At 43.1% G+C, this 21,538-nt stretch overlaps 3 protein-coding genes across 3 annotated transcripts; 1 reads left to right on the top strand and 2 right to left on the bottom strand.

The window, feature by feature from the left end:
• Nucleotides 1-3,269: 3,269 nt before the first annotated feature.
• Nucleotides 3,270-4,409, bottom strand: LOC123171191 (BTB/POZ and MATH domain-containing protein 2-like). The gene has a single exon (XM_044588803.1). It carries the CDS (start codon nucleotides 4,407-4,409, stop codon nucleotides 3,270-3,272), a length of 1,140 nt encoding a protein of 379 aa, XP_044444738.1.
• A 5,962-nt stretch (nucleotides 4,410-10,371) lies between these two features.
• Nucleotides 10,372-11,124, top strand: LOC123164830 (putative germin-like protein 2-3). Its single transcript, XM_044582424.1, has 2 exons — nucleotides 10,372-10,492; nucleotides 10,589-11,124. The coding sequence occupies exons 1-2, from the start codon at nucleotides 10,372-10,374 to the stop codon at nucleotides 11,122-11,124; spliced, it is 657 nt and encodes a 218-aa protein (XP_044438359.1).
• Nucleotides 11,125-13,223: 2,099 nt separating this feature from the next.
• On the bottom strand, nucleotides 13,224-14,437 carry LOC123169209 (BTB/POZ and MATH domain-containing protein 2-like). The gene is made up of 2 exons (XM_044587048.1): nucleotides 14,384-14,437; nucleotides 13,224-14,274 (listed from the first exon to the last, which is right to left on the bottom strand). The coding sequence occupies exon 2, from the start codon at nucleotides 14,189-14,191 to the stop codon at nucleotides 13,442-13,444; it is 750 nt and encodes a 249-aa protein (XP_044442983.1). The 5' UTR covers nucleotides 14,192-14,274; nucleotides 14,384-14,437; the 3' UTR covers nucleotides 13,224-13,441.
• Nucleotides 14,438-21,538: the final 7,101 nt, after the last annotated feature.

Here is a 21,538-nt window from a genome sequence, read left to right on the forward strand (position 1 = left end):
ACAGACTTGCGGTGAAGCCTGTATTTACAAGAAAGTGAGTGGGAGCACTACAACTTTTCTGATAAGTATATGTGAATGACATATTGTTGATCGGAAATGATGTAGAATTTTCTGGAAAGCATAAAGGAGTGTTTGAAAGGAGTTTTTCAAAGAAAGACCTCGGTGAAGCTGCTTACATGTTGAGCATCAAGATCTACAGAGATAGATCAAGACGCTCGATAAGTTTTTTTAGTGAGTACATACCTTGACAAGTTTTTGAAGTAGTTCAAAATGGAACAGTCAAAGAAGGAGTTATTGCCTATGTTCCAAGGTGTGAAGTTGACTGAGACTCAAAGCCCGACCACGGCAGAAGATAGAGAGAGAATGAAAGTCATTCCCTATGCCTCAGTCATAGGTTCTATAAAGTATGCTATGCTATGTACCAGACCTATTGTGTACCTCACCATGAGTTTGGCAAGAGGGTACAATAGTGATCTAGGAGTGGATCACTAGACAGCGGTCAAAACTGTCCTTAGTGGAATAAGGAAATGTTTCTCGGTTATGGAGGTGACAAAGAGTTCATCGTGAAGAGTTACCCGATGCAGGCTTTGACACCGATTTGGATGACTCTAAGTCTCGATCTAGATACATATTGAAAGTGGGAGCAATTAGATAGAGTAGCTTCGTACAGAGTATTGTAGACATAGAAATTTGCAAAATACATAAGGATCTGAATGTTGCAGACCCGTAGACTAAAATTTCTCTCACAGGCAAAACATGATCATACCTTATTACTCTTGGGTGTTAATCACATAGCGATGTGAACTAGATTATTGACTCTAGTAAACCTTTTGAGTGTTGGTCACATGGCGATGTGAACTATGGGTGTTAGTCACATAAAGATGTGAACTATTGATGATAAATCACATGGCGATGTGAACTAGATTATTGACTCTAGTGCAAGTGGGAGACTGAAGGAAATATGCCCTAGAGGCAATAATAAAGTTGTTATTTATATTTCCTTATATCATGATAAATGTTTATTATTCATGCTAGAATTGTATTAACCAGAAACTTGGTACATGTGTGAATACATAGACAAAACAGAGTGTCCCTAGTATGCCTCTACTTGACTAGCTCGTTAATCAAAGATGGTTAAGTTTCCTAGCCATAGACATGTGTTGTCATTTGATGAACGGGATCACATCATTAGGAGAATGATGTGATGGACAAGAACCAGCCGTTAGCTTGGCATAATGATCGTTTTGTTTTATTGCTATTGCTTTCTTCATGACTTATACATGTTCTCTGACTATGAGATTATGCAACTCCCGAATACCGGAGGAACACATTGTGTGCTATCAAACGTCACAACGTAACTGGGTGATTATAAAGATGCTCTACATGTGTCTCCGATGGTGTTTGTTGAGTTAGCATAGATCAAGATTAGGATTTGTCACTCCGTGTATCGAGAGGTATCTCTGGGCCCTCTCGGTAATGCACATCACTATAAGCCTTGCAAGCAATGTGACTAATGAGTTAGTTGCGGGATGATCCATTACGGAATGAGTAAAGAGACTTGCCGATAACGAGATTGAACTAGGTATGATGATATCGATGATCGAATCTCGGGCAAGTAACATACCGATGACAAAGGGAACAACATATGTTGTTATGCGGTTTGACCAATAAAGATCGTCGTAGAATATGTAGAATAGAGGGACAGTGCTATCCCCAGCCCACCAGGGTTCAAGTCCTGTTGCTCGAATTATTCCTGGATTATTTTTCAATTCAGAGCCAGAGCTCAGATCTCATCGATCACTGGCCTGTTCTTCGCACAGATGCCATTTATTTTGTGTAGAATTCGAGAGCCAACTCCGGATAACTGCATCTTTACCGCCACGATATTGAAGCCTCTTGTAGTTGCCGCAGCGAGGGAGTCTGTTGGCTTTTCTGACAATTTAGTAGAACATTATTCTGATACTTTCAAACTTAATAGTCTACCGAACTGCAAAGCAAGCATTGGAATCAAAATCATTGGAATTTCATAGAAAGCTTATGTGCTTTGACTCCTTCACTATATAACTTGGTTGTCTCCCCACAGACAATGCTTGAGAAATGTATGTTAGTTTGGTATGAATAATGAATGAGGTTCGCTTAATTTCTTCTGTCGGGAATTTGGAGGCGGAACGGTTCATCCGATTTTATAATTCTACCAGGTTCTTCCTTCCTTTCTTCTCCCTTTGTTCTCCTAATTGTTTCTTCTTCACGTAATCGCATAATCACGATACTTCCATGTACAACTACTAGCACATTTTCTATGATCTATCAAAACAAAAGCTCCTCGTGATTTAAGCATACAAGGTTCACATTAGATTAGTGCACTATTTGGGAGGAACTAAACTAGAAGCACATGGATGAAGGTTGTTGATTCATGAATTTAAACAAGGCAATACTTCAACCAATGAATGTACAAGCAATGCACATCTGTAATTATGATAGGTTGGATCAGGTATTGTGCTTTTGCTTGCCAAATCTATTGCATGGTTCAACTAATGACGAAACCTGGAAAATAAGAATGTTTCCCTACCAATAAACAAATCCTTTTATCAAAAAAATAAACTCCTTCCAGAAAGAAATTCTTGTGGATGATTTATGAGCTCCAGGAGTTACCTAATGTGCAGTCATAGGTAGTGAAGACCCAAACATTCCATTTTCATGTCCTTGCTGTCAGCCAACTCCTGTAAGGCTGGAACACATGAAGAAAAAGAACCATCCTGAACACCAGATGCAGTATTTTTTATATAATCAGTAATATGAAGATAATGTAGTCCCATTATCTACCTGAAGTTCATTTTGGTTTTTCCTTCTCGAGTGTGATTTCAACGAGCTGAATATTTCCCTGTAGTGAATCAACCTTGCAAGAGGGGAGGAAAGAGTAGCCATCCAAAAGCTTCAAACCCCACTTCACCATAAAAAATTCTGTCCCATAAATCCCGGTTCATAAAATGCGTTTCCAAAAACGTCTATGGAGTACATCATAAAGAAGGCACAGAGCAATAAGATACAACACAATTAGTGCACAGAGAAATACACGAGGATAAGACTGCCTAGCTAGGGAACTTGCACAGGGCTGCAATGCAGTTCTACACCTGAAATAGCAGACCATCCATTCCATAAACAGACAATTTGCCCATATGTTGGATCTTTCTGATACTGCAGCATATAGGCAAATTACAGGACGAGACAAAAGCAAGACCTAGAACTACAATCTATGTAGAGTGCTTCTTTCATTTTTTCGAAGCAAGCTTGGCAATGACCTCATTCAAAATAGAGGGGTAAGTCATCATTAAATGCCCCCATCCATTAGTTGACATTACCCTTTTCAAACAGGAGGAAGATTGAGCTTGAATAAAATTGAAGCACGCCATCTTCAACCCGCTGCAGTCGTGCTGCTCGGCCAGAACAAGAGTGGCCGCCACTGAGCTCACACCTATGTCCTCAGACAACCGCTTTTCACATATGAACTTGAGGTGTTGGAGGTCATATCTGTCTGCCGCTGTAAATAAGCCTCGCAGCCATTGTAGCCGCATTTCATCCTCTTCTTGTCCTTGTTCCACATCTTGTGCTTCCTCCAGCATGCCTTCCTTCTCCATCTCAGGAAAAGAGTCTGTGTAGATGAATCTAAGCAGAGCCCTGAACACTTTTGCTTCCATGTCTTCGATCCGTATGACACTGGACGTGGTGCCCTCCTTCATGGGGCCAAAGAGCTGCGCCATGAAGACCGTCGACCGGGCAGCAAGCACGCACCGGTGTGCAGCGAATGTCTCGCCGCTGACCTCGAACGTCACATCAGCACCCACCTTACTTTCAAGGAGAGTGTTAAAATGCTGGCATATGTAGCGATGCGGGGCAGTGCCACCAGCGGCGTCATCCTCCGCGCTACATACCATGATGTCGCAGCGGATGGTGAAACCATCACGCTTCATATTCTCCGATCGTTCAAGGGCGTCTTTCCTCATGAACTTGCGGTGGCCCCGCGAACCGCCATGGGGGAAGCTGCACGTCTCGGTCCCAAGAATGTACACCAGCTTCTGCCTCTCGGCCTGGTCGATGAAACTGAGACTGAACTTGGCCTCCACGGCATTGTTGAGGTAGTCGTCGAGGCGGCAGACGTAGAGAGAGACGAAGTCGGCGCAGCTTGGACTGTCGCCGTTAGGGAAGAGCTCGATCTGCCACGTGTGGCATCCGACCCTGAAGGGCCGGGAGATGATGCTCTCCCCGGTGGGCGCCTTCTCCTTGGCGCCTGAGTAGCCCTGGACCACGAGTAGGTGGTGGCCGCAGTCGGCGCTGGTTTCGCAGGCCGACCCGGCGCAAGGGGGGCACAGATCGACGCCGTCGACGACCGACACGCCGGCGAACGACGACATGGCGTCGACGAATCTGCGAGGTTGATCGATCGAAGATGTTGGCACTCCAAGCTTGGTTCGGAGCTGGGGATTTGAGATCGACGGGCTGATGGTCAAACCTGGTCGCGGTCCGCGCGGAGTCTCGGTCATGTCTACATAGTTCTCAAACCCATAGGGTCTGTGCGCTTAACGTTCGATGACGATTTATATTATGAGTTATGTGATTTGATGACCCAAGTTTGTTCGGAGTCCCAGATGAGATCACGGACATGATGAGGAGTCTCGAAATGGTCGAGAGGTACAGATCGATATATTGGAAGGCTATATTCGGACATCGGAAAGGTTCCGAGTGATTCGGGTATTTTTCGGAGTACCGGAGAGTTACGGGAATTCGCCGGGGGAAGTAGTGGGCATAGATCGAGATTAGGATTTGTTGAGTTGGCATCACATCATTCTCTAATGATGTGATCCCGTGTATCGAGATTAGGATTTGTTGAGTTGGCATCACATCATTGTATGCCCACATCATCCGTGTATAATCACAATGTAACTAGGTGATTATAAAGATGCTCTACAGGTGTCTCTGATGGTGTTTGTTGAGTTGGCATAGATCGAGATTAGGATTTGTCACTCCGTGTATCGGAGAGGTATCTTTGGGCCCTCTCGGTAATGCACAGCACTATAAGCCTTGCAACAAATGTGACTAATGAGTTAGTTGCGGGATGATGCATTACGGAACGAGTAAAGAGACTTGCCGGTAATGAGATTAAAGTAGGTATGATGATACCGACGATCGAATCTCGGGCAAGTAACATACCGATGACAAAGGGAACAACGTATGTTGTTATGCGGTTTGACCGATAAATATCTTGGTAGAATATGTAGGAGCCAATATGAGCATCCAGGTTCCGCTATTGGTTATTGACCAGAGATGTGTCTCGGTCATGTCTACATAGTTCTCGAACCCGTAGGGTCCGCACGCTTAACGTTCGATGACAATTTGTATTATGAGTTATGTGATTTGATGTACCGAAGTTTGTTCAGAGTACCGGATGAGATCACGGACATGACGAGGAGTCTCGAAATGGTCGAGAGGTAAAGATTCATATATTGGAAGGTTGCATTCGGATATCGGAATGGTTCCAAGTGATTCGGGCATTTTTCCGGAGTACCAGGAGGTTACCGGAACCCCCCGGGGAAAGATATGGGCCTTATGGGCCATAGGAGGGAGGCTAACCAGCCCACAAGGGGCTGGTGCGCCCCCCACAAGGGAGGAGGCCGAATTGGACTTGGGAAGGGGGCGCCACCCCCTTTCCTTCTCCTACTCCCTCTCCTTCCCCTTTTCCCCCTCCGGTAGAAGGAAAAAAGGGTGGGGCCGAATCCTACTAGGACTGGAGTCCTAGTAGGACTCCCCTCTCCCTAGCGCGCCCCTTGTTGGCCGGCCTCCTCCTTCCCTCCTTTATATACGGGGGCAGGGGGCACCCCAAAGGCACACCAGACAATCTCTTAGCCGTGTGCGGTGCCCCCTCCACTGTTCAACACCTCGGACATATCGTCGTAGTGCTTAGGCGAAGCCCTGCGCCGGTAACTTCATCATCACCGTCACCACACCGTGGTGCTGACGAAACTCTCCCTCGGCCTCAACTGGATCAAGAGTTCGAGGGACGTCATTGAGCTGAATGTGTGCAGATCACGGAGGTGTTGTGCGTTCGGTACTTGGATCGGTTGGATCGTGAAGACGTTCGACTACATCAACCGCGTTACTAAACGCTTCCGCTTTCGGTCTACGAGGGTACATAGACACACTCTCCCCGCTCGTTGCTATGCTTCTCCTAGATAGATCTTGCGTGATCGTAGGCAAAAAATTTGAAATACTACGTTCCCCAACAGCATCTACATCAACTCTATTGCCCTTCCGATGAAGCGTGAGTAGTTTACCACAGACCTACGGGTCCATAGCTACTAGCTAGATGGCTTCTTCTCTCTCTTTAATTCTCAATACCATGTTCTCCTCGATGTTCTTGGAGATCTATCCGATGTAATATTCTTTTGCGGTGTGTTTGTCGAGATCTGATGAATTGTGGATTTATGATCGGCTTACCTATGAATATTATTTGAATCTTCACTGAATTCTTATATGCATGATTTGATATCTTTGTATTTCTTTTCGAGTTATCGGTTTGGTTTGGCCAACTAGATTGGTTTTTCTTGCAATGGGAGAGGTACTTAGCTTTGGGTTCAATCTTGTGGTGTCCTCAGCCAGTGACAAAGTAGGGGTAGCGAGGCACGTATTGTATTGTTGCCATCGAGGATAAAAAGATGGGTTTACATCATATTGCATGAGTTTATTCCTCTACATCATGTCATCTTACTTAAAGCATTGCTCTGTTCTTTATGAACTTAATACTCTAGATGCAGGCAAGAGTCGGTCAATGTGTGGAGTAATAATAGTAGATGCAGGCAGGAGTCGGTCTACTTGACACGGACGTGATGCCTATATTGCATAATCATTACCTTGGATATCGTCATAACTTTGCGCTTTTCTATCAATTGCTCGACAGTAATTTGTTCACCCACCGTATTATTTGCCTTCATGAGAGAAGCCTCTAGTGAAACCTATGGCCCCCGGGTCTATTTTCCATCATATTAGTTTCCAATCTACTATTTTGCAATCTTTTACTTTCAGATCTATATACCAAAAAAACCAAAAATATTTACTTTATCTTTTGTTTAGTTTTATCTATCTCTATGAGATGTCACTTTTGCAAGTGACCGTGAAGGGATTGACAACCCCTTTATCACGTTGGGTGCAAGTGTTTGATTGTTTGTGCAGGTATTGGTAATTTGTGCGTTCTTCTCCTACTGGATTGATACATTGGTTCTCTAATTGAGAGAAATACTTATCTTTATTTTGTTGCATCACCCTTTCCTCTTCAAGGGAAAAACCAACGCAAGCTCAAGAAGTAGCAGAGACCATAGTTCATATTCGGTGCTATGTTGAGTAAGGACGGATGAATGTAAAGAATAACATGTTGTAATAAAGTCAACCTTATAAGTAGAATATTAAAAATATTTTCTAGGTCTAGTAGATTAATTATCCGGTTTGTATACTAACTTGGCAATTTTTCTATAAGACATGTGATATTAGGACCTTGAGTTAAGGTTTTAAACGTGGCATTTTTAGTTGGTATAAAATACTACGATATCCAATCAATTTGTGTGCGATACTATATGAGATATGTTGAATTAACGTTTTTAATTGTGTCGTCATTTTCCAATGAAATAAAAGGTTACATTTTAATAGTTACTTATTTGGGTCAGCTAGACAATTTATCCAGTGTATCGACCAAGTCATCAATTTTGTTGTAGTAATATTATATTAGGATGTTGACTTAAAGTTCTAATTTTATTGTGGCCAGATTAGTCATTTGTATACAATATTCCTAACAAAGGTCTCATACAATCACATGTATATGTAACAATAACATCAATCTTTTATTTATGCCGGCGATGATGTTGAACGCCATCGATGGACTTGTGAGCAGATGCGGATATCATGCTAGAATAATCAAAATTCTTGTCCAACACAAATTGTTATTAGTCTATGTGAGAAGAAGCACTCACAAATTTTTTCAAATAATTAGTACTCAGTTTAGCTATGCGTGTAGCCAACTGTATCATTCTTTTTTTAAGGGTCAAGTGTGTCCTTCCTAATTAGTCATTATAAGTCAGATACGTGAGATGCAACTAAAAGAAAGATACGTGAGATGTAGTAGTTTTTTATGTTTCTTTGGAGGGGATGTGAGATATAGTAGGTTTTTTTTTTTTGAAGGGACACGTAGATAGATGTATGGTGCATAAGCAAGATCATCCGCTGAGTTGTAATTTTTTTATTTGCAGAGAGTGTTTTCTTTTGGTTAATTAAGTCATACATGTAGGGTATATTTCACAACTAATTGTTAGCTTTGGGTCCATCAGTGTTACGTGCAGTCACGTAAATCTAATGGTTATATTTTTAATGATCCACCAAATTAATGGAAGGATGTCTCTAATTTTTTATGAGATTTTATAGCCTATTTTTCTTTTTTCTGGTTAGCCCATCAAGTTTTTTTTAATATATAAGGATAGATGTGTTGACATGAGGGAGCCCATAAACATCCTTACAATAAGCCTCTTGTACATGCATTTAAAAAATAATAATCATAAGGATGATGACGTAGCAAGCTTATATGTGCTAACAAAATAAGATCACCTATGATAATGCATTATCAATATGGCAAAATGTAAAAGTTGTAGAATAATCACAAGAAAATAATCTTGAGAATCGCTACCGTTTAAAAACTTCGCAAGTACTGTTTAGGAGAATATCTATAGAAATATTAAGCTCCCATGACTTGAAGCGTTCTGATGCTTCGGGAGTTGTGGGGTCACTGAGGGGGCCGTCCTGTAAGGTTGTGTCAGTTTAGTTTTATCTATCCTTCTCTTTTTTTCACATTTTAATTCTTGAGTGCTTATTAAAATTTGTGAACATTAAAAAATGTTTCTTAAAAATTCAGATTTTTTTCAGATTCATTAATATTTATTACTCCCTTCGTCCATTTCAGATTCAAAAATGCATTAGGCCCTATATATATGGATAGAGGGAGTACATTAACAGATATTTTAAAGTTCGTGGTCATCTTTAAAGTTTGTGAACATTTTTAAAATTTGAAAACTTATTTAAAGTAGATACTGAAGTTAATATTGCAAGTTTTCAAAAGATTGTTCTTCATGTTCTCTCCCCTGTGTACCTTATTTAGAATCTCATAGAGATGTATAACACAGAGTTTGTGCTCATATTCACTGAACACTGGCTAAACAACTTTAATCAGCCCTTGCATAAACATATATCATTACAACATCATAACTAGTTGATGATGGACAAGTTGTAACTAAAGACGCTCACGCTAAAGCAAAATTGCTTAGCAGTGGTGGCACAAAATAGCTACCCGTGGCGGGCGCCCGCCACTGGTATTTAGGTTACCATTGGCGGGCCTAAAGTACCACCCTCCACTGGTAATCTAAATACCAATGATGGATGTTGGACCCGTCACTTGTATTTAGGACACCAATGGTGGGCGTAGTTTTGTGCCCGCCAGTGCTAAGGTTTACAGGAACCCGAAAAAAAACAGGATGGGCCGGGAAAGCCCGCACCCATGGGGTCATCAACATCCATGTGTGTAGGGGATGCCCATGACGTAGCCACCATAGCCTCGTCATCGTTGTAGCGGACGCCACTAACAAGCATGATGTCATTGTAGCCAGCCACTGCCGACGTGCACTGCTGTTGTCGGTGCCCACAACAGCATCCGGCAGCCGCTGACCGGCATGAACATCATATCAATTTCACATTCACAATGAGTAATGTTTTGATTTCACATTTATTTCAAAAACTAATACTATGTCCATTCACAGGGAACGGACAACAGTAGCAATATAGATCAAAGAATCCATGTGAATTTTGAAAACAAGTTTTGCATTAACTGAATACTAGCAGCAGCAACCTAGCAGCAATCTATTTCAAAAACCTAAAACTAGATGCAATTACATACCTTTCCTGGCGTGGAGGGATCGCATGCTCTGCTGGATTCTTGGTCAATCGATGTGGATATGTACAGGCGACTTGTTCAAGCATAGATTGCTCTGATGTAATCATGCATGCTATATATTAATTTGATCCTGCCGTCCCACATACATACGTACGGGTAGCAGGCTGTGTCCAGATATATACACGCGCTCTGCAGGCTGCCCACACCACAAAGACTTGTTCCTACACCCAATCATGTGTATCTAGACATACATATATGTATGGCAAGATCTCCCTATAAATACTAGCCTTCTTCACTCCTTAAACATCGCACAGTTCAAGCAGCGCTAGCATAGCAACCAATTCCAAAGCTCGACTGCTTGCTAATTTACTCTAGCGAGGAGAAAACAAAGAGACATGGCCATTCGAGTGTTGCTCCTTGCAGGAGCTCTCCTGGCCTTTGCATGCTCGCATGGCGCCACCGCCTCCGATCCCAGCCATCTCCAGGACTTCTGCGTCGCTGACAAGACATCTCCAGGTACAACATACACACTGATAAAGTCCATATAACTGTAGTTAAGCTTAAGCAATCACTCAATTAGACTATCTTATATGAATGCATCTACCTACGCAGTGCGTGTCAACGGACTGGCTTGCAAGGCCGCGAAAGAGGTCGTCGTCGAGGACTTCTACTTCTCCGGCCTCCACGTGGCGGGCAACACGACGAACAAGCAGGGCTCAGCGGTGACCGCCGTCAACGTCGCGCAGATCGGTGGACTGAACACCATGGGTGTCTCCCTCGTCCGCATCGACTATGCACCGTTCGGCCTCAACCCTCCCCACACGCATCCGCGTTCCACTGAGATTTTGACCGTGCTAGAGGGTTGCCTGCACGTCGGTTTCGTGACGTCGAACCCCGAGAACAAACACTTTGAGAAGGTTCTCAACAAGGGAGATGTGTTTGTGTTTCCTAAGGGCCTCGTTCATTACCAGTACAACAACAGGACTACTGGTGCAGTAGCTATTGCGGCGCTGAGCAGCCAGAACCCTGGAGTGATCACGATAGCCAACGCGGTGTTTGGAGCCGAGCCTTCCATCCCGGCCGGTATTACTACCAAGGCCTTCCAAGTGGAGAAGAGCACGGTGGATTGGATCCAGGCACAGTTCTAAGTTTGTGTTCCCACGGGTGTGTTGTCGAGTCGATTGGTACTGCTTTGTGTTTAGACTCAAATTTGCATTGCATTACATTCTTTCTATAATATTGTAAGTCGAGGATTGTGTCCTCATTGGTGTGTTTTTTCCTGTTTAAAAAATGTTGATGTGTTGTGGGACACACCCCTATTATTTATTTCTAAAAGTAAAAATTGTTTTATCTTGTGTAATGTTTTTTCACGGGAAGTAATTCTTTATCTTATATGATGTTTTTTGAAGGGTTATCTTGTGTGATTTTTTTTAGAACTTATCTTGTGTAATGTTGATGTGTCGTGGGGCACCCTATTGTTTATTCCAAAGGAAAAAAGTATCTGCGAACCAACCTGTGGTTGGATGGTTAGAGGGACAGTGCTATCTCCAGCCCACCAGGGTTCAAGCCCTGTTGCTCGCATTATTCCTGGATTATTTTTCAATTCAGAGACAGAGCTCAGATCTCATCGGTCACTGGCCTGTTCTTCGCACAGATGCCATTTATTTTGTGTAGAATTCGAGAGCCAACTCCGGATAACTGCATCTTTACCGGCACGATATTGAAGCCTCTTGTAGTTGCCGCAGCGAGGGAGTCTGTTGGCTTTTCTGACAATTTAGTAGAACATTATACTTTCAAACTTAATAGTCTACCGAACTGCAAAGCAAGCTTTGGAATCAAAATCACTGGAAGTTCATAGAAAGCTTATGTGCTTTGACTACTTCACTATATAACTTGATTGTCTCCCCACAGACAATGCTTGAGAAATGTATGTTAGTTTGATATGAATAATGAACGAGGTTCGCTTAATTTCTTCTGTCGGGAATTTGGAGGCGGAACGGTTCATCCGATTTTATAATTCTACCAGGTTCTTCCTTCCTTTCTTCTCCCTTTGTTCTCCTAATTGTTTCTTCTTCACGTAATCGCATAATCACGATACTTCCAGGTACAACTACTAGCACATTTTCTATGATCTATCAAAACAAAAGCTCCTCGCGATTTAAGCATACAAGGTTCACATTAGATTAGTGCACTATTTGGGAGGAACTAAACTAGAAGCACATGGATGAAGGTTGTTGATTCATGAATTTAAACAAGGCAATACTTCAACCAATGAATGTACAAGCAATGCACATCTGTAATTATGATAGGTTGGATCAGGTATTGTGTTTTTGCTTGCCAAATCTATTGCATGGTTCAACTAATGACGAAACCTGGAAAATAAGAATGTTTCCCTACCAATAAACAAATCCTTTTATCAAAAAAATAAACTCCTTCCAGAAAGAAATTCTTGTGGATGATTTATGAGCTCCAGGAGTTACCTAATGTGCAGTCATAGGTAGTGAAGACCCAAACATTCCATTTTCATGTCCTTGCTGTCAGCCAACTCCTTTAAGGCTGGAACACATGAAGAAAAAGAACCATCCTGAACACCAGATGCAGTATTTTTTATATAATCAGTAATATGAAGATAATGTACTCCCATTATCTACCTGAAGTTCATTTTGGTTTTTCCTTCTCGAGTGTGATTTCAACGAGCTGAATATTTCCTTGTAGTGAATCAGCCTTGCAAGAGGGGAGGAAAGAGTAGCCATCCAGAAGCTTCAAACCCCACTTCACCATAAAAAATTCAATCAAGTGATGACCACTGCACAAAAGAATCGAGACGATATATTAGGTGAGTAGCTCCCAGCAGTTTTATCTTAGAGGAGAAGACTGAAGAATTTATTGGAACCTGCGATTGTGGTCTGTGGTAATGAATAGCGCCCCAGGAGGATGGTAACTGTTGCGAAGAGATCATCAAATTCTTACCAAAATAGATGCAAAACTTGTCTCTGCTGTATTATGAAACAACAACCATAGCAAAGAAGATAAGAATTTTATGATGAATATAATGTAAAGAAAAAGTGTACCCAAGCAGCTAGGAGAAGGTTCTTAGGCACTGGACCAAGATTTTCACATTATCATTGTCACTGTAACAACAACTCTTGGAGACCCCTGTTTTGTCTTCCAAATTCTTTCCCATAAATCCCGGTTCATAAAATGCGTTTCCAAAAACGTCTACGGAGTACATCATAAAGAAGGCACAGAGCAATAATATACAACACAATTAGTGCACAGAGAAATACACGAGGATAAGACTGCCTAGCTAGGGAACTTGCACAGGGCTGCAATGCAGTTCTACACCTGAAATAGCAGACCATCCATTCCATAAAGAGACAATTTGCCCATATGTTGGATCTTTCTGATACTGCAGCATATAGGCAAATTACAGGACGAGACAAAAGCAAGACCTAGAACTACAATCTATGTAGAGTGCTTCTTTCGTTTTTTCGAAACAAGCTTGGCAATGACCTCATTCAAAATAGAGGGGTAAGTCGTCATTAAATGCCCCCATCCATTAGTTGACATTACCCTTTTCAAACAGGAGGAAGATTGAGCTTGAATAAACTTGAAGCACGCCATCTTCAACCCGCTGCAGTCGTGCTGCTCGGCCAGAACAAGAGTGGCCGCCACCGAGCTCACACCTATGTCCTCAGACAACCGCTTTTCACAGATGAACTTGAGGTGTTGGAGGTCATATCTGTCTGCCGCCGTAAATAAGCCTCGCAGCCATTGCAGCCGCATTTCATCCTCTTCTTGTCCTTGTTCCACATCTTGTGCTTCCTCCTGCATGCCTTCCTTCTCCATCTCAGGAAAAGAGTCTGTGTAGATGAATCTAAGCAGAGCCCTGAACACTTTTGCCTCCATGTCTTCGATCCGTATGACACTGGACGTGGTGCCCTCCTTCATGGGGCCAAAGAGCTGCGCCATGAAGACCGTCGACCGGGCAGCAAGCACGCACCGGTGTGCAGCGAATGTCTCGCCGCTGACCTCGAACGTCACATCAGCACCCACCTTACTTTCAAGGAGAGTGTTAAAATGCTGGCATATGTAGCGAGGCGGGGCAGTGCCACCAGCGGCGTCATCCTCCGCGCTGCATACCATGATGTCGCAGCGGATGGTGAAACCATCACGCTTCATATTCTCCGATCGTTCAAGGGCGTCTTTCCTCATGAACTTGCGGTGGCCCCGCGAACCGCCATCGGGAAGCTGCACGTCTCGGTCCCAAGAATGTACACCAGCTTCTGCCTCTCGGCCTGGTCGATGAAACTTGTTGGGGAACGTAGTAATTTTTAAAAAATTCCTGCGCACACGCAAGATCATGGTGATGCATAGCAACGAGAGGGGAGAGTGTTGTCCACGTACCCTCGTAGACCGACAGCGGAAGCGTTATCACAACACGGTTGATGTAGTCATACGTCTTCACGATCCAACCGATCAAGTACCGAACGCACGGCACCTCTGAGTTCTACACACGTTCAGCTCGATGACGTCCCTCGAACTCCGATCCAGCCGAGTGTTGAGGGAGAGTTTCGTCAACACGACGGCGTGGTGACGATGATGATGTTCCACCGGCGCAGGGCTTCACCTAAGCTCCGCAACGGTATTATCGAGGTGTAATATGGTGGAGGGGGGCACCGCACACGGCTAAGAGATCTCAAGGATCAATTGTTGTGTCTCTGGGGTGCCCCCCTGCCCCCGTATATAAAGGAGCAAGGGAGGAGGAGGCCGGCCCTAGGAGGGGGCGCACCAAGTGTGGAGTCCTACTAGGACTCCCTAGTCCTACTAGGATTCCACCTCCCATATGGAATAGGAAAAGAGGAAGGGAAAAAGAGAAGGAAGGAAGGGGGCGCCCCCCTTCCCTAGTCCAATTCGGACCAGACCAACGGGAGGGGTGCGGCCACCCTTGAGGCCCTTTTTCTTCTTTCCCGTATGGCCCAATAAGGCCCAATACGTATTCCCGTAACTCTCCGGTACTCCGAAAAATACCCGAATCACTCGGAACCTTTCCGAAGTCCGAATATAGTCGTCCAATATATCGATCTTTACGTCTCGACCATTTCGAGACTCCTCGTCATGTCCCTGATCTCATCCGGGACTCCGAACTCCTTCGGTACATCAACATACATAAACTCATAATAAAATTGTCACCGTAACTTTAAGCGTGCGGACCCTACGGGTTCGAGAACTATGTAGACATGACCGAGACACGTCTCCGGTCAATAACCAATAGCGGGACCTGGATGCCCATATTGGCTCCCACATATTCTACGAAGATCTTTATCGGTCAGACCGCATAACCACATACGTTGTTCCCTTTGTCATCAGTATGTTACTTGCCCGAGATTCGATCGTCGGTATCTCGATACCTAGTTCAATCTCGTTACAGGCAAGTCTCTTTACTCGTTCCGTAACACATCATCCCGCAACTAACTTATTAGTCACAATGCTTGCAAGGCTTATAGTGATGTGCATTACCGAGTGGGCCCAGAGATACCTCTCCGACAATCGGAGTGACAAATCCTAATCTCGAAATACGCCAACCCAACAAGTACCTTTGGAGACACCTGTAGAGCACCTTTATAATCACCCATTTACGTTGTGACGTTTGGTAGCACACAAAGTGTTCCTCCGGTAAACGGGACTTGCATAATCTCATAGTCATAGGAACATGTATAAGTCATGAAGAAAGCAATAGCAACATACTAAACGATCGGGTGCTAAGCTAACGGAATGGGTCAAGTCAATCACGTCATTATCCTAATGAGGTGATCTCGTTAATCAAATGACAACTCATGTCTATGGCTAGGAAACATAACCATCTTTGATTAACGAGCTAGTCAAGTAGAGGCATACTAGTGACACTCTCTTTGTCTATGTATTCACACATGTATTATGTTTTCGGTTAATACAATTCTAGCATGAATAATAAACATTTATCATGATATAAGGAAATAAATAATACTTTATTATTGCCTCTAGGGCATATTTCCTTCAGTCTGCCACTTGCACTAGAGTCAATAATCTAGTTTACACAGTAATGATTCTTACACCCATGGAGCCTTGGTGCTGATCATGTTTTGCTCGTGGAAGAGGCTTAGTCAACGGGTCTGCAACATTCAGATCCGTATGTATCTTGCAAATTTCTATGTCTCCCACCTGGACTAAATCCCGGATGGAATTGAAGCGTCTTTTGATGTGCTTGGTTCTCTTGTGAAATCTGGATTCCTTTGCCAAGGCAATTGCACCAGTATTGTCACAAAAGATTTTCATAGGACCCGATGCACTAGGTATGACACCTAGATCGGATATGAACTCCCTCATCCAGACTCCTTCATTTACTGCTTCCGAAGCAGCTATGTACTCCGCTTCACATGTAGATCCCGCCACGACGCTTTGTTTAGAACTGCACCAACTGACAGCTCCACCGTTCAATGTAAATACGTATCCGGTTTGCGATTTAGAATCGTCCGGATCAGTGTCAAAGCTTGCATCAATGTAACCATTTACGATGAGCTCTTTGTCACCTCCATATACGAGAAACATATCCTTAGTCCTTTTCAGGTATTTCAGGATGTTCTTGACCGCTGTCCAGTGATCCACTCCTGGATTACTTTGGTACCTCCCTGCTAAACTTATAGCAAGGGACACATCAGGTCTAGTACACAGCATTGCATACATGATAGAGCCTATGGCTGAAGCATAGGGAACATCTTTCATTTTCTCTCTATCTTCTGCAGTGGTCGGGCATTGAGTCTTACTCAATCTCACACCTTGTAGTACAGGCAAGAACCCTTTCTTTGCTTGATCCATTTTGAACTTCTTCAAAACTTTGTCAAGGTATGTGCTTTGTGAAAGTCCAATTAAGCGTCTTGATCTATCTCTATAGATCTTAATGCCTAATATATATGCAGCTTCACCGAGGTCTTTCATTGAAAAACTCTTATTCAAGTATCCCTTTATGCTATCCAGAAATTCTATATCATTTCCAATTAGTAATATGTCATCCACATATAATATCAGAAATGCTATCGAGCTCCCACTCACTTTCTTGTAAATACAGGCTTCTCCAAAAGTCTGTATAAAACCAAATGCTTTGATCACACTATCAAAGCGTTTATTCCAACTCCGAGAGGCTTGCACCAGTCCATAAATGGATCGCTGGAGCTTGCACACTTTGTTAGCTCCTTTTGGATCGACAAAACCTTCTGGTTGCATCATATACAGCTCTTCTTCCAGAAATCCATTCAGGAATGCAGTTTTGACATCCATTTGCCAAATTTCATAATCATAAAATGCGGCAACTGCTAACATGATTCGGACAGACTTCAGCATCGCTACGGGTGAGAAGGTCTCATCGTAGTCAATCCCTTGAACTTGTCGAAAACCTTTTGCAACAAGTCGAGCTTTATAGACAGTAACATTACCATCAGCGTCAGTCTTCTTCTTGAAGATCCATTTGTTTTCAATGGCTTGCCGACCATTGGGCAAGTCAACCAAAGTCCATACTTTGTTCTCATACATGGATCCCATCTCGGATTTCATGGCTTCAAGCCATTTTGCGGAATCTGGGCTCACCATCGCTTCTTCATAGTTCGTAGGTTCGCCATGGTCTAGTAACATGACCTCCAGAACAGGATTACCGTACCACTCTGGTGCGGTTCTTGATCTAGTTGACCTACGAAGTTCAGTAATAACTTGATCTGAAGTTTCATGATCATTATCATTAACTTCCTCACTATTTGGTGTAGGTGTCGCAGAAACTGATTTCTGTGATGATCTACTTTCCAATAATGGAGCAGGTACAGTTATCTCATCAAGTTCTACTTTCCTCCCACTCACATCTTTCGAGAGAAACTCCTTCTCTAGAAAGGATCCATTCCTAGCAACGAATATCTTGCCTTCGGATCTGTGATAGAAGGTATACCCAGCAGTCTCTTTTGGGTATCCTATGAAGACACATTTCTCCGATTTGGGTTCGAGCTTATCAGGTTGAAGTTTCTTCACATAAGCATCGCAACCCCAAACTTTAAGATACGACAACTTTGGTTTCTTTCCAAACCATAGTTCATAAGGCGTCATCTCAACGGATTTTGATGGTGCCCTATTTAACGTGAATGCAGCCGTCTCTAAAGCATAACCCCAAAACGATAGCGGTAAATCAGTAAGAGACATCATAGATCGCAACATATCTAGTAAAGTGCGATTACGACGTTCGGACACACCATTACGCTGTGGTGTTCCGGGTGGCATGAGTTGCGAAACTATTCCGCATTGTTTCAAATGTAGACCAAACTCGTAACTCAAATATTCTCCTCCACGATCTGATCGTAGAAACTTTATTTTCTTGTTACGATGATTTTCAACTTCACTCTGAAATTCTTTGAACTTTTCAAATGTTTCAGACTTATGTTTCATTAAGTAGATATACCCATATCTGCTTAAATCATCTGTGAAGGTGAGAAAATAACGATATCCGCCAGGAGCCTCAATATTCATCGAACCACATACATCTGTATGTATAATTTCCAACAAATCTGTTGCTCTCTCCATAGTACCGGAGAACGGTGTTTTGGTCATCTTGCCCATGAGGCACGGTTCGCAAGTACCAAGTGATTCAAAATCAAGTGATTCCAAAATTCCATCAGTATGGAGTTTCTTCATGCGCTTTACACCGATATGACCCAAACGGCAGTGCCACAAATCAGTTGCACTGTCATTATTAACTCTGCATCTTTTGGCTTCAACATTATGAATATGTGTATCACTACTATCGAGATTCATTAAAAATAGACCACTCTTCAAGGGTGCATGACCATAAAAGATATTCTTCATATAAATAGAACAACCATTATTCTCTGATTTAAATGAATAACCATCTCGCATTAAACAAGATCCAGATATAATGTTCATGCTCAACGCTGTCACCAAATAACAATTATTTAGGTCTAATATTAATCCCGAAGGTAGATGTAGAGGTAGCGTGCCGACGGCGATCACATCAACTTTGGAACCATTTCCCACGCGCATCGTCACCTCGTCCTTAGCCAATCTCCGCTCAATCCGTAGCCCCTGTTTCGAGTTGCAAATATTAGCAACAGAACCAGTATCAAATACCCAGGTGCTACTACGAGCATTGGTAAGGTACACATCGATAACATGTATATCACATATACCTTTGTTAACCTTGCCATCCTTCTTTTCCGCCAAAAACTTGGGGCAGTTCCGCTTCCAGTGGCCAGTCTGCTTACAGTAGAAACACTCAGTTTCAGGCTTAGGTCCAGACTTGGATTTCTTCTCCTGAACAGCAACTTGCTTGCTGTTCTTCTTGAAGTTTCCTTTCTTCTTCCCTTTGCCCTTTTTCTTGAAACTAGTGGTTTTACTGACCATCAACACTTGATGCTCCTTTTTGATTTCTACCTCCACAGCCTTTAGCATTGCGAAGAGCTCGGGAATTGTCTTACTCATCCCTTGCATATTATAGTTCATCACGAAGCTCTTGTAGATTGGTGGCAGTGATTGAAGAATTCTGTCAATGACGCTATCATCCGGAAGATTAACTCCCAGTTGAATCAAGTGATTGTTATACCCAGACATTTTGAGTATATGCTCACTGACAGAACTATTCTCTTCCATCTTGCAGCTATAGAACTTATTGGAGACTTCATATCTCTCAATCCGGGCATTTGCTTGAAATATTAACTTCAACTCCTGGAACATCTCATATGCTCCATGACGTTCAAAACGTCGTTGAAGACCCGGTTCTAAGCCGTAAAGCATGGCACACTGAACTATCGAGTAGTCATCAACACGTGACTGCCAGGCATTCACAATGTCTGCAGTTGCTGGTGCAGGTGGTACACCTAGCGGTGCTTCCAGGACGTAATTTTTCTGTGCAGCAATGAGGATAATCCTCAAGTTACGGACCTAGTCCGTGTAATTGCTACCATCATCTTTCAACTTTGCTTTCTCAAGGAACGCATTAAAATTCAACGGAACAATGGCACGGGCCATTTATCTACAATTAACATAGACAAGCAAGATACTATCAGGTACTAAGTTCATGATAAATTTAAGTTCAATTAATCATATTACTTAAGAACTCCCACTTAGATAGACATCTCTCTAATCATCTAAGTGATTACGTGATCCAAAGCAGCTAAACCATGTCCGATTAACACGTGAGATGGAGTAGTTTCAATGGTGAACATCACTATGTTGATCATATCTACTATATGATTCACGCTCGACCTTTCGGTCTCTGTGTTACGAGGCCATATCTTTATATGCTAGGCTCGTCAAGTTTAACCTGAGTATTCCGCGTGTGCAACTGTTTTGCACCCGTTGTATTTGAACGTAGAGCCTATCACACCCGATTAACACGTGGTGTCTCAGCACGAAGAACTTTTGCAACGGTGCATACTCAGGGAGAACACTTTTATCTTGAAATTTTAGTGAGAGATCATCTTATAATGCTACCGTCAATCAAAGCAAGATAAGATGCATAAAGGATTAACATCACATGCAATCAATATAAGTGATATGATATGGCCATCATTATCTTGTGCTTGTGATCTCCATCTCCGAAGCACCGTGCTTGTGATCTCCATCTCCGAAGCACCGTGCTTGTGATCTCCATCTCCGAAGCACCGTCATGATCACCATCGTCACCGGCGCGACACCTTGATCTCCATCGTAGCATCGTTGTCGTCTCGCCAACTTATTGCTTTTACGACTATCGCTACCGCTTAGTGATAAAGTAAAACTATTACATGGCGATTGCATCTCATACAATAAAGCGACAACCATATGGCTCCTGCCAGTTGCCGATAACTCGGTTACAAAACATGATCATCTCATACAACACATTATATCACATCATGTCTTGACCATATCACATCACAACATGCCCTGCAAAAACAAGTTAGACGTCCTCTACTTTGTTGTTGCAAGTTTTACGTGGCTGCTACGGGCTTAGCAAGAACCGTTCTTACCTACGCATCAAAACCACAACGATAGTTTGTCAAGTTGGTGCTGTTTTAACCTTCGCAAGGACCGGGCGTAGCCACACTCGGTTCAACTAAAGTGAGAGAGACAGACACCCGCCAGTCACCTTTAAGCAACGAGTGCTCCGAACGGTGAAACCAGTCTCGCGTAAGCGTACGCGTAATGTCGGTCCGGGCCGATTCATCTCACAATACCGCTGAACCAAAGTATGACATGCTGGTAAGCAGTATGACTTATATCGCCCACAACTCACTTGTGTTCTACTCGTGCATAGCATCAACGCATAAAACCAGGCTCGGATGCCACTGTTGGGGAACGTAGTAATTTCAAAAAAATTCCTACGCACACGCAAGATCATGGTGATGCATAGCAACGAGAGGGGAGAGTGTTGTCCACGTACCCTCGTAGACCGACAGCGGAAGCGTTATCACAACGCGGTTGATGTAGTCGTACGTCTTCACGATCCGACCGATCAAGTACCGAACGCACGGCACCTCCGAGTTCTACACACGT

The sequence above is a fragment of the Triticum aestivum genome, chromosome 7D (genome assembly GCF_018294505.1).
Source record: "Triticum aestivum cultivar Chinese Spring chromosome 7D, IWGSC CS RefSeq v2.1, whole genome shotgun sequence".
Lineage (NCBI taxonomy): Eukaryota > Viridiplantae > Streptophyta > Magnoliopsida > Poales > Poaceae > Triticum > Triticum aestivum.